This window comes from Phyllostomus discolor, chromosome 4 (genome assembly GCF_004126475.2).
Source record: "Phyllostomus discolor isolate MPI-MPIP mPhyDis1 chromosome 4, mPhyDis1.pri.v3, whole genome shotgun sequence".
Taxonomy (NCBI): domain Eukaryota; kingdom Metazoa; phylum Chordata; class Mammalia; order Chiroptera; family Phyllostomidae; genus Phyllostomus; species Phyllostomus discolor.
Genome location: NC_040906.2, coordinates 36,469,467 through 36,483,390, shown reverse-complemented (window position 1 = coordinate 36,483,390; position 13,924 = coordinate 36,469,467). Strand labels below are relative to the sequence as shown.

General features: G+C 39.5%; 2 protein-coding genes across 4 annotated transcripts in view; one reads left to right on the top strand and one right to left on the bottom strand.

The window, feature by feature from the left end:
- Window positions 1–6,080, top strand: part of GLS (glutaminase) — an 81,747-nt gene extending 75,667 nt beyond the window's left edge. The window contains exons 16-18 of one of the 2 annotated variants that reach the window (XM_036023162.1): window positions 361–437; window positions 525–588; window positions 3,530–6,080. In XM_036023162.1, coding sequence (XP_035879055.1) covers window positions 361–437; window positions 525–588; window positions 3,530–3,686 — 298 coding nt within the window. In that variant the 3' untranslated portion in view covers window positions 3,687–6,080. The remainder of the gene's footprint in view (window positions 1–360; window positions 438–524; window positions 589–3,529) is intronic. The other variant, XM_028510053.2, reaches the window with a different exon arrangement.
- Window positions 6,081–10,112: 4,032 nt separating this feature from the next.
- Window positions 10,113–13,924, bottom strand: part of STAT1 (signal transducer and activator of transcription 1) — a 39,697-nt gene continuing 35,885 nt past the window's right edge. For both annotated transcript variants that reach the window (XM_028508999.2, XM_028509000.2), the window contains exon 24: window positions 10,113–11,450. In XM_028508999.2, the coding sequence (XP_028364800.1) occupies window positions 11,436–11,450 (15 nt within the window). In that variant the 3' untranslated portion in view covers window positions 10,113–11,435. The remainder of the gene's footprint in view (window positions 11,451–13,924) is intronic.

Here is a 13,924-nt window from a genome sequence, read left to right as displayed (position 1 = left end):
GAGTCTTAGTGAAAACACAGCTTCAGTATAGGTATTAGTTACATGCCCTGCTGAAGCACAAACTTTGATACAGTTGTAGCACTATTCTTGAGTTTTGAACAATAATATAATGAAGCTTAATTCTGTGAGATGGCGAACATGCCCTCTTACCCAAAGAGAGCAAAGCTGAGGAAGAGAAGGGAAGTGTGTGCCCGAGATGCTGTGTACTGGTTGAACAGGGGCTGCAGTTTCCGTCAGTGACCCTTGTGAAGGGCGGCACCTGTCTTACTTAGCCTGAACTGATGGTTTAAATGTTATGCATGTGAATTAAATTTTGTGTGTGTACATACAAAGTGAATAGCTATGCTTCCAAATTTTCAGATTTGCTTTGTCAGCCATGGACATGGAACAGCGAGACTATGATTCTAGAACAGCACTCCACGTAGCTGCTGCAGAGGGTAATTACACGAACCACTCATCTATTTCTTTTTTCAGACTTAATTTCTACTCAGTACTAAAATCTGCTCGTTTTGTTTTGGACACAGGTCATGTTGAAGTTGTTAAATTTTTGCTGGAAGCCTGCAAAGTAAATCCTTTCCCCAAGGATAGGTGAGCACCAATGTTACCTTCTAACATATCACTGGCAAGCCAGGGTTTTATTATTCAGGGTGTGATAGTTAAGTGACGGTGTATTGAAATCCACTGTGTATATATTGGAGACATTCTTGAGTTTGGTGTGGTTCCTCACAAAGGCAACAATGAAACCTTGTTTCTGCTAGGGAAACTGTCTCCCATATCCTATTTCTCATCTAAGGATGGTGTTTTATCCAGAATTCTTCAAGTTAGTGTGACTGTCAGTCAGTACACTGTATGAAGAAAACAATTTGCATTTGGAAAGAGAAGCAGAATTTTGTTTTCATGGGACTTTTAACTACACAGGTAGACAAGATTGACAGTTATAGGACATATGTAAAGTGTACATGAATATGACCGTTATAGAACCCTGAGGTGAATGAATATACTGGAGTTTCTTGAAATTCCTGGATTTGGTTGGCGTCACTTTTAGAAGGCCTCACGGAAGTTAGATTTTAATCAGTGCTTTGGGGAGGAGACGTGGTTTGAAGGTGTGGAAGAAAGGGCTCTCGGTCTTTAGTGGGAGATGCTGGCCTGGAATATATTTTGCTCCTCTGCTTTCCCTCTTGGTCCAGGTGGCAAACTGCCATTCATCCTGCGGTAAATGCTGTCCACACAGTGGACAAGGGAAGAGTGAGGCTTATGTATGTAGTAGAAATCTATACTCTCATACTTGCACATGGTGGATTATCTCTATATTTATGGGCTCCAGTGCTGGGTGCATAAGTGTTTACAGGGGTTATACTCTCTCGTTAAATTTCTCACATTATTTAGTGTCCTTTTTGTCTTTTATTTTAGCCTTTGTTTTAAAGTCTACTTTGTCTGATGGAAGTACTGCTTCCCCAGCTTTGTCTGTCCTTTCCATTTGCATAAAGTATCTTTTTCCATCCCTTTACTTTCGGTGTGTGTCTTTGGGTTGAGGTGGGTCCCTTGTAGACAGCATATATATAGGTCTCGTTTTCTTGTCCATTCAGCTACTGTATGTCTTCTGATTGGAGCATTTAATCCATGAATGCATGAATAATGAGAATAAAAGTTTAGGAAGAACAGAAGGAAAGAAATACTTGGAGAAATTTGATGTTAATAAGTTTGGATTGGATAATTGAGGACTGTGTTAAGTTTGGAGCATGCTGATTATTTTTTTAGTTTTTTTTTTAACTAGAGGTTTGACTTTTATTAGTTCAGATTGCAAGAAATGCAGACAAGTTATGTCAGTGTCTAAGAATTGTTAGCAGTTTTATAAGTGTGGTGACACTTTAGTTATCTAAGATCATAACCTTTATTGGCAGTATTCTAAACCTCGTGTTAGGGTAACAGCCCTCCACCCTTGTATCCCCAAATGTAATGCCCATACCAGCTCTTTCCAGAGCAAGAAACTGAAGTGTTTTTTTCCTCACCTGTGTTTATAATCCTGCCTCAAACATTATTTCACAGATGTGGAAGTATTTACTGTATTTTGCATATTTAGGGTATCCCTAACTAGCCACTTGGAATGTGGAAGTAGAAGTACCCATCTGATAGAAAAAGTTAGCAAAGTAAATAACTAGATATTCACCTATTCGAGAACGTAAGTTAGACCAAGACAGTTCTTTCCTCTATTGCATCGAATCAGTGTCACCTCAAATTGTAAAATATGCTTGAGTGAATTTAGTGTATTCTGTAAAGTTAGTATTTGCATTATTTCACAGAAAAAAGAGTTGCAAAGAAGGTAACTTGGAGTTAACATTCAATATTTTTTTTCCAGAAAGACGTAAGTGTGTGCTGGATTGAAAAGTCCCCCCACCTCCCCATTTAAGGCCACTGACTCCCTAAATTAAAGGCCAATTCACAGAAGTAAAAAGCAACTTAATTCGGCTTTAAAAAAATACATGTGAAATGTTACTTACCTGATTTAAAAAATTAAGAACAGGTTACCAAAGTTTATCCAAAAATATTTTTCAAATTAAACTGTGTATAAAACCTTCTAGATCCATACTGTGGCCTCTTTAAGAAAGTAGAAGGGTAACGACAGAAATGGAAAGAAATATCAAGAAGGAAAACCAGAAGGTGGTGAGTGGCCCATGAGAGTCAGAGCACCCAGTAGCCAAGGAGAAGTGACAGAAGTAGAGGATGGGACGAGAGGCTTAATAGTTTGGGAAGTATTTGGGAACTAATTATCATACTCTTGTCATTTACTTGGGTTGGGTTTTGTAGTCTTGTCTCCTTTTTCAAGAGGCTAATCAGCCGATTAACCACTGCTGGCAACTCTTCATGTCTTCTGTCTTCATCTATATCAGCCGAAGGAGTATAGCCTAGAAGCACAGGATGGAAAGGGTAGCTGTGCTTCTGCTTGGGCAGCTGAGCCCCTGGATTCCCCTCTTTACCAGAGATGATGCAAGTGTCCGTTCCTCTGGGCTTGAGCTGGCTCCTGCAATGCGTATTTGAGCTCTGATGAGGTTGTGGTTATTCCCAGACCCCTGAGATTTACTGTGATAGGGGCACAAATTTTCTATCAAAGGCTAAGGTGGTGAATGGTATATACCTGAATTTTCTTCAGCTGTTTTATTTAAAGACAGGTTCTTCGAGCTCTTCATGAAGTCACAATTCAGGAATCTGGAGGAGTCTATTTATCTGCCAACACTAGAACTTCCCTTCCATAAGCACTCAGGCATGTGAACAAGATCCTCCTGTAGAACATATTTTTCTCTTCCTCCTCATATCTCAGTCAGCTGAGATCACTTTCTGAATTATAAACCCCTTTCTGTATTTCATTTAATTTTTACTTACATCGCTGATAAAATGGCTAAATTTCAATGGCCCTTCAGCCTGCATTGGGAACCCAAGAATGCTGGGTTACACCTTTACCTAATTACCTACTGCCCCAGGGATTGCACAGAAATTACCTAATGACCCCGTCCGTGCTGTGCTACCTGTGCAGGTGGAACAACACTCCCATGGATGAAGCGCTGCACTTTGGACACCACGACGTGTTTAAAATCCTCCAGGAATACCAAGTCCAGTATACCCCTCAAGGAGACTCTGACGATGGAAAGGAAAACCAGACCGTCCATAAGAATCTTGATGGACTCTTGTAATGATCTTAACCCCCCAGATTTAAATCGCTTACCTATTTAATTGTGGAAAATGATTACGAAGAATGTGTGTATTTCTATCTGGTAGTGATGTATATTTTACATTTGTCATTTCAGTGTTTCTGGAGTTTTGCTTCATTGTACACACAGGACAAATCTGATCTCTTTGGGAAAAATAGAAATAAAACAATCTCCCTCCATAATGTGAGCGATATTTACCTCGTGCATTGTATAATTTGATGTAAATGAAATAGTTACCAGTGCTAGCCGAACTGTGAGGTTTTCATGATTTCCTTTTGTGTTTTGTGAGTTTTCAGTTCACGGTGGTGAGCTGCTGATACACCTCTGTAAATTAAGCTCTGTCACGCAGCCTGTCCAAGTGGGTCAAGGCTGCCTTTAGAAGCAAAATATAGCGTGATTTTCATGACTTCAAATATAGATTTAGTTTGAGTGTTTGAACAACTATATGCACTTATGATTGTGTACTTAAAATGCCTCCCATCACTCTAGCTTCATGATGTGACTTTAAAACTTATAATAGTTAACAGCTGTTAGCAGGATAGACCAATTCTGATTAGACTTTATCAGGGAATCTGTTTAAGATATATTTGGTGACCAAAATATATTTGTGAATGTAGTTATAATACTTTTGAAGAAATTTCTTTTTTCTATGTCCCCTTTGCCCAGCCTCTCTTCCCAGACACTGAGCTGTTTGCCTCTTTCCTTTAGCTGGGAAAATGGATGCTGGCATCTATGCAGTTTTCATGTTTTCCACAGTAAGTCAGAAAATTCCTCATGTATTTGGCATCTAAGCTGTAACCATGCCATTTCTCTATAGGAGGTGAAGCAGAGACAAATTACTAAGTACAAAGTAGTCAAATTTATCAGCCTAGAGAAGGGATGTGCTACTACAGCTTTTTAAAAAGGTCTTTTTCAGCTTCCAGGATCAATTCAGAAGTGCTCTAAGTTACCAAAGTTATTATAATGGTATTGGAACCGCTACAAATAACATTTGCTTTTTAAACCTGTCATTAAACTGCATCAATATATTTGTTGTATTTGGGGACCACTAGATCACTCCAGTTTTCTCCTGATTCTCTAGTGTATGATTTTTGGTGGACTCGATCATTTAATAATAAGAAAATGCCATTCATTTTATTTTAAATTGAGACCCAGTGTTTGTTTTGGGGAGGAACTGCACATACACTTTATCTGTCATACCTCAGAGGTAAAAGGGTATGTTAATGAGAATTTCTGATGTTAAGCCCTCATGTGTGCGTGCACGTGCGTGTACACACACACACACACACACACACACACAAATGAGCTCCTTTGAAGCTGTGTTTAGTGAAATGAGCAGAAACCTCAACCCCATGAATGTTATGTTACATTAATATAGCAAATGCTTTTTTTTTTTTCCTGTTTGCTCACACAGCTGCTTCCAAGCTTTATTGTGCCTCACGGCCCCTTTCCCACTCTAGCAGCCTTCAAGTGTCGATTTTTGCTTCTAGTCTAAGTCAGCCGCTCGGCCGTCGCCCTCCTATTCCACAGACAGTACCTCCTTTAGTGGAGCCATGGCCAGTGTTCCTTACCTGGGCTGCATCAGGCCCGAAGCCGCTCCCGCGTGTGCTTCTGTGGGAATAAGGTGGGTGGGCGTCCAGCCCAGCTGCTGTGCTCCTGCCCCATGAATCTATGCCAAGCCATGTAGATAGGTAGCATTTGCAAAATACTGCAGAAGAACAAAGATATCCCCCAAGGTATTATGGGGTAGATACACTTAAATTGAAATCAACTGAAATAACTTGGCTCAACTAGCAGCTTACTTTGTGTGATTAAGATGTAACATTAAGATGGTTCAATTGTGCGGCTTAATGATTACCAATGATTTTGAAGCTTTTCTATAATAAAATGAGGTTCTGACTATTATTTTGGAACTATGCTAGCTTTCATCTTTTCTCAGATTAAGACTGTTTTGTAAAATCTTTGTGGTTTAGTTAAATGTGCCCTTATTCACCCAGAAGGTTATTTGTGATTGTACACTGGTTCCTGCTCTGGCCGTTCGCTGTTGGCTGACGATAATGAACACATTTGTTTAAATGCTTTTGACTGTGCTGTTAACTGCTGCCATCTGTATACTCCAAAGATCTTTTTGTTTTGGCTTTAGTGCTTTTTTTCTGTATCATGAAAGCTGTATGTGGTCATGTTTATTTCAAGTTTTGTACACATTGCTGTTTTCGCTGCTCTCAGTTCCAATGATCTCATCTTTGGGTGTAACGTGCTGTATCTCATGCTGCCCCTCTGCCCTCGGCCTGCAGAGCTGGATGAGCTGTCCCTATCGACCATTTGATGCTGTAGTATGTCTGGCAGGGATCGAATGACCCGATGTTGGATTTAGATTCTTCCTGGGGATTGTACAGCTATGAATGTATTTGCCACCAGAATATCCCAAAGTGAATCTAATCTTAAAACTCTAAGTTGTAAGTATTTTGAAACCGGGAAATATTTATTTTAAATGAAATCATGTAGTGTTGCTTTTTACGGCATAATAAATACATGTATCAAAAAAACAAAACCTGTGAAAGTGAAATTTTTGAAAAACAGCTAAGTTTTTCTCTTACATCATGGGGCTGGGAACTCCACTGAACATGGGGACCGTGTTCAGTTGGTTCAGATCCACTTCTAATGCCTACTGTGAACCAGGCATCACACATGGTGTCAGCTGTGGTTACCATAGTGATTCAGGTGAGAATCCTGTGTGAGCTTAATCCTTGAATCCTTGAAGGTGAGAGGATGGGCAGGTATGTATTCCCCTACAAGCTGACACTATCCCTTTGCAGTTAGGAAGTACTCAGTACATATCAGTTGAATTGAATCATTAAACATGTCCTTTGCTAGGAGTGGTTCTAAAACCTCCTTTAAAGAGAGGTCCTTTCTACAAAGCCTTGACATTTGTTTAGGGAGCTGAACCTACTACTGCCACATTAGGGTCTGAGTAGGACCAGCTGGTACACTGCAGCCCCAGATTGGTTCATGGGTGTGGGAGTGGCATTTGCTTCTAATGTGCGAAACCCCTGGTCCCCAAGTTTAGGGTTAGGGTCTGGTTTTCTCACCACAGAGAAGGTACACGAACACCACAGCTGTCCAGTTCCAACTACCAAAACTTTGTCACAAAGTAATTTTCTTTGTTGTAGCAGGCCATCAGTGCTAATCTGTCTGCATTGCTGACATTTTAGAACTGAAAGAGACAGCAGAAATTTTGAATCTAATCCAGTTCTTTCACAGATGAAGCTGAGACCCAAGAGTGGGCTGTAATACAAACTTAGTCCCACGTCCTTTCCTTCCAAACTACCACACGGTGCACACTGTGGATCGGATATCCAGTTACCTGCATATTAGCTCAGATCTTGTCTCTGGTGAAGCATAAATGCTACACTGTTAAGTCTTGCAAGTAGTCAGCTTGAGCTGTGCATATGCACACGCTCAGATAAAGCCTGACACCAGAGCAGGGCAACCACATGGATGAATAATCCCAAATGGTGAAAAACTGAATTATATTTGTGATATAACGTGATTGTTTTATTTTTGTGGGATTTGGGGAGCTGGGGTAATCATCCTAATGTCACCTGCTAATTCTCATAGTAAAATGAGTAAATACGTAAATCATAGACCAGGTGGTACAAGAAATTACCCCATGAATGTGTTAGGTAGCATTTAAAACAAAGGCTTTGGAGGAAAGGTATGTTTTATAGTTATACATGAAAAGGGTGTGATTTACTAGAAGACCAGGGAAGGCATGTGTGTTTTCAGATGAGAAGGATTAGAAATTGTCAGTTATTAAAAAGGGGCAAAGGTTGGGTCTTTTGTTTCTACACTGGATCCTGAACCTGACCCCAGGCCTCCGTGAGCCCTAGACTTGCCCCTTGCTGCCTCTCCAAAAAGTCAGTGAAGAGTCTACTAGGAAGTGAGTCCAACAAGCAGTCATAATAGCAAAAGAATATCAAGAACTACTTCATTCTGGTACAAGAAATGGAGAGAGGCTGTAAACTGACTCCAACACCAGGGTAATAGGGTGTTATAACAGCATTAAGAAATACAAAATAGGTATTTGACAGCTTTCTGTCAAAGGTACCTTTTAGGTACATTTATAGATTCTTTGTATGCTGAATATAAACTTAAAACATAAGTTTAAAACTGTTGAAGTATGGTTCTTTTCTTCAACTGGTCATATTAGATGTTTAATTGCTCAGTATGAGAAACACAACCTGAAGTTAACTCACCAGAACTCGGAAGCGGAGTCTTAAGTCAGTTTCATTTAAGAGCTATATAAACTCATCTTAGAAGGTCCTAAAAAATATTACCTTTAGACCTCCCAAAACTGCTTTAAATGCCATTTCTTTGAAATCGTGTATATTTTATATAACATCTAAATTTTTGTTGCTTTTGACTATGTTTGCTTCACAAAATCATTCTTAATTAAAAAACTTTTTTAAAATCTCACTCGAGAACATTTTTTATTGCTTTTTAGAGCAAATGGGAGTGAGGAAGGGAGAGAGAATTATCAATTAGGCAGTTGCATCCCATACTCACCCAGAACAGGGATCAAGCTCACAATGTAGGTAGGTGCCCTGATCGGGAATCAAACCCGCAACCCTTTGGATACGGGATGATGCTCCAACCAACTGAGCCACTCTGGCCAAGAGCTCTTAAGTTTTAATAAGTAAGATGACTGTACTAGAACATATGATCCAGTATCTCAGAACATCTTAAAATTCCACAAAATCAAAGACCTTTCTCTGATTTTGTTTACCAACATTTCCCAAACATCTAGTATAGTGCTTGGCTCACTGCAGGTACTCGATGTATATTTGAATAACTAATAAATGAATGAATAATATTCAAAAGAAGCCATTCAAGTAAATTACCCCTTACTTTGGGAATAGCATCTCAGTTCAAACGGTAGCTTGAATGAACCAGAGTTTTCAAAACAATTTCTAGTTTTTTCTTGTTTTCCCTGGGACAGTCAAATGTGAAAATGTGAAAATGTGAAAGAAGTGCTTTGCTCCTTGAGACTTAATATTCCACTTTAGCTTACAGTCAATAAACAGATTTTGCTCATTTAATGCTAGATAAATAGCAAAATCTATTTACTGCCATCTCAGAAAACTCTCTTTCCTTAGTAAGGAGAAATTTCTCCCAACTATTACACATATAAGCTCTATGCTTATGAAACACCCCACAGACTCCATACCAGAAATAGTCTTAATACATCCCTAAGCCAGGATCTACTTAGCGACTTCTTATTATCAGAATACAACCTTACACTAGTTAGCAGGGCATTATCTTTCTTACTCCCTAGAGAAAAATAACTCTCAATGTTCCTTATGAAGAAACGCTGTATTTCCGAGATGTAAGTACAGCAGATATGGAGATGAGAATATTTGTTATGCCAGAATTCAAGCTCATTCTGGCTTCATAATACCACTATTCCCTGATAACTCTTCACACAATAGTTAAGTCTAACCTGCCAGATTTATGTCTAACTTGGTGATTATCTTTTCTTACACTATTTTTTTTTTCCAGCACATGGTGTCTTGTCTTTAAGGTCATGGCTTTCTAGCTTATAACATCTTTGGAGAAAAATGGCTCCTTTTTGTATGATAACTTCCCAGTGATAACTCATCTAATCACAGAGGTATAGATTTTAGATGGCTGCTTTGGAGACAAGACAGAGTCCCATTTTACATATATCTTAAAATTAAAAACTTATATTAGCAGTACTGAAATTTATTTTAAAATAAGCACCAGATTATTCGTGCATTTGGAGGCAGCTGTGGTCGCCAAAGCCAAAGTACTTTTTTTCCGTTGCTTTCTGTGGCACCCATTGCAGCTTGTTCTAATGCTGTTTCCTCTCTGATCTCTTCTACTGACTATCGTCATGCACCACAGCGATTCTGATCACAAGCAAGGTAAGTAAGAACAACACTTTAAAAAATGGCATTAACAATCGTATTTGAAAGGACTGATATTTCTGTGTTTAATCGTAAGTTTAAAAAAATAAGAAAACACCAAACCTACATATAACTCCAGTAACTTTTAAAATCTTTATACCAAATGCTATTGATAAGAGACAAACACTAGCATTTTAACACTTCTGAAAAGGAAACAGTCTCTTGGCTAGTGCAGTACAATGAAACCATGCCAAATCATTCTCAAAGGACAAAAAAAAATGCCAAATAGTTAAACACCAGCAACTAGAAACTATTTTGTTAATGTCTTTGTTTCTCCATCACTTCAATTCAATAAGTCAATGCAAACCCAGCCAGGTTTATGTCATTTTATGTAAGAACTGGGAGGCAGCTTTAATTTGTGTTCAGTAAAAGTACCTTGGTGCATATTATATTTAGTGCAGTACATGTACTTCAGCTTTAATTTCAGAATAGACATCAATAAAACCTTACCCCACCACAAAAACACACATTCACAGAGTGACAGTGGGATCCCGAGACTCGGCCACAAAGGCAGTCCGTGCACAGAGTCTGGAAGAACCGTGCCAGATGCCCCCACCCCCCGCACCACTTTTCTGTGTCAGTACTGAGGAGGGAAGAAGGTACGTAACATAGCACACTTCACAAATACTGTTCAGTAAACAGAGATTTAGAAAAAGCACAAGACAGATAATGGAACCATTTGTAAATGTATTTTTCAGAGACACACATGTAAGAGTGAAAAGCATGAGAAGAATGCAGTTATACAGGACGAGTTTTCAGGTTATTTGATCCTCATATTATTTCTTGCTAATGACTTGTTGCTTACTATTCTTTCTTCCCAATTTGAAAATTTTATGACATAGTAAATACCAGCTAATAGCAATAAAGACAAATTAACCCATTTAAGAAACATCAATTACATTTCTGAGTTCATCTAGGATTAATTTCAACTTTTGAAAAAAAATATGAATATTTGCCTTGAGAGAGTTGTTTGTAATAGCCTGGCTGCCTTGATGGAATGGTGAAGGAGATTTCGGGTACTAGTGATCGTGGTGCCTTCATGATGATCACTGGTACTTCCTTCTATTGATATTAGCCAATTCCATAAAGCCGTACACTCAGGAAAACTAATTCTCCCAAGCGAGAAAATTTGTCTTTACCTTTCAATGGCTAGTGTGGAAGATATAATAAAATACATAATACAACTTTTCTCTCCCGCCCAGATACAGGACGGCTACCTTTGTTAAGAGTAGATGTAAGTCTAGATAAACTTAACTTTGAACTATATCGTATGTAACCAATGGAAAACTTACATCCATATGTCAAGCAGAGAAAACAAATAAGAATTCTCCAGAATGTGCCAATCCTACTTTAAGAAGTTCTCTAAATAACCATGTGATCTATCCTACAACAGCTGGGCACTGACTTTATGTATAGCATAAACATCTCATCTTTCCCAAAGCACTGTCATTCCAGTTGTCCTGAGTTACTATTTTGGGTGTATCTGCATGTTTTTCATTTGTAAAACCCACTCTGTGAGAGGGCCTTTCACTTTTACCTTTAATTAGATGCATGAAGCCCTTCAGAGTAACAGATGTTTCTGAATTAGGGAAAAATCCACTTGCTATCAACAGGTTGCAGCAAATTTGTAGGACTTCCTTTCATTTCCCTAGAAACGTGGAACGTGAAGGAACTGAATATCATCAGGAGGGAATGCCAGGTGGGAAGGAAAGATGTCGCCAGAGAAGATGAGAAAGTTCATGCTCTATACGGTATTCATCTGTAAAAAGATAAAATGTCATTAAGTTTATTATAATGATCTTGTAAAATGCAGATCATATACTTAACGTTGCTTGTCTGTTCAACGATGTAGTAAGAAGACACTTCCAACAGCACATAGCCATGGGATTAGAGGGTTTTTAGCATGTGCTATCATTTTTTCCTGGACTAAAGGAGACCTTTTATATCCTCTAAGCTGATGGATTATTCTCTGCAGCCTGCTGGCTTAATTCTGTTAATCCACCCAGGCTGCACAAAGCTTTTTGCTGTTATGCAAGTCTGGGGACAGAGCAAAGAGGCAAATGTGCTCATGCAAAACAAGGGTGAGGCAATGCTGAGCTGTATGCCAGACAGAGGGATGTGGGAGGAGTGATGAATCTTCCTGAAAGGCCACTCAGCAGGAATAACAAACGAATGTCTTTTAGATGGAGCTAGAGAAGTAGAACTGTTAGGAGCCCCTTCAACTCCCCTAGCAGTACCTCCTGCTCAGCTGCCCGAGGGGCTGCTGGCATCTGTGAGTGGAGGCCAGGGACGCCGCTGAACATTCTACAATGTGTAGGACAGCCGCACACAGCAGAGAATTATTCAGCCCAAAATACCAAAAGAAATAGCACTAGCACTAGACTAGCCTCTTGAGAACTGAGTCCTTTTTAAAAAAAATCTCAAGTGCTTAACTGTGGGTGGCACATAGCTCTTAGAAAAATCAGTTTGGATTAAAAGCACATGAAGGTTTTGGCCCTGTTTCAGCGTGACTGAAACCAAAAAAATGTGTAGTTAAGATGGGAGGCTTTGGAGAAAGGGAGAGAAAGCCTGAATTCAAATCCTGTTGCTCTCTCTTATTAGCTGTGTAATATGGCATATTAACTAACCTCTATAAATCTCAACGTCCTTATATATTCAAAGAAGGCTAACAATAATAATAGCAGATAGATTTGTTCAAAGGATTAAACTGGATAACATATATAGAATGCCTAGTACGCAGATGAGAAACACTCAACAAGTAATAAATGTTCCTTTATTATTATCATTAGCTTTGACCAAGGCCTCTAGGAGAGGTGACTGGCTTTCAAGTCATCGCAGAGGAAATGTTCATTGTACAGGAAATCCAGACTAAACAAATACTCAAGTCACACTGTAGAGAACACTGGTGCTCTGTCTCTCTTGGACAGTCTCCCCAGCAGCATGTGGTCCTCCTGCTCCGGAGCTGGTGCAGGCACCTGCCCCACCAGTGCCACCCAAGTCCAGAGCTGCAACCTTCAGATGTGGCTGAAAGCGGCCAGCTCTGTGAGAGGTTATTCTATTTCAGAGCATATGCCCTAATTCCAAGACTGGGTGCTGAATGGAAACCATGGCCGAGGTTACAACTACACACAGAAAAGGGGGAGTCTATTCAATTTGGAGATGAATCCAACTTTTGTCCAACAAGTGCTGGGCCCACATTATAGCCTCTTTTTAGCTCTTTAAGTCTTCTGTGGCTTTAATCTGGAGATTTGGGGGCATGTGTTGCTGTGTGTGTATAAAACAGGTTTATTTTATTCTATAACTGAAATGAATAAGGTCATTTGGAATGGAATGAGATGGCTCCAGGGGACGTCCAGAGACCAAAACCCATTTCCTGGGATTTATTTAAATTGCTCTCACAGTGTCGTCCTGAGAGCACAGAGAAAGCAATCACACTGCTGGCACAGATGGAGGAAACTAATCCATCGTATTTTCTCAAGGTCACAGGAAATAATAGTGATGGCAGAGACAGAACTCTGATGTCCAAATCCCAACACCAGCCTCTCACCCAAAGGCCACAAAGCCTTTGTCATAATACACCAGAATAAAACACACTAAGTCCTGTGCAAACAGCTCCTCCAGGGAGCATGTTGGAAAGGAAGCAAAGATGAGCTTTCTGAGGCAGGCGCTCCAGAGACACACTCGGTAGGTTCACTTTTTGTTCCACCACTTCCTGCTGGAACTTAGTCAAGTTACCTAATTTTGGGGGTGTTCTTTTTCCACACCCATAAAAATGGGAATAATGATAATGCCTAAATCAGAAGGTGGTTGTGAGGACTGAGTAAGTTATTTCCCTGGGGGGTGCCCGGTATACGCTAAGTGCTTAATAAGTGTCTCCTATTAATGGTAGTGAGGATCCTGGTGATGTGGTAATTTGCTCAGGAACAAAGGAGGTGTAAAAGGAAAGCAGCCTGTTTTTTGGTTCCATCATTCTGTCTTACATATTCTGAAAAGGCTTTATATTTACGCCACTTTTGTGTCAGGCTTATAAAGCACTTTAGAGCAGAGTTGGGGGTGACATTCTAACAGAGGATGAACCTCTTACTCACATGTAAGAGATTCAATTTACACTTGTTAGTAAGAATGGAACTATTTTGCTATTACACTCTCTAAGCATTTTTCTAAGTAACTTTTTTTCCTCCTCAACAATAGGAAAGGCATAAAAAAGGATAGTCTAAAAATTTCAGCCTGCAC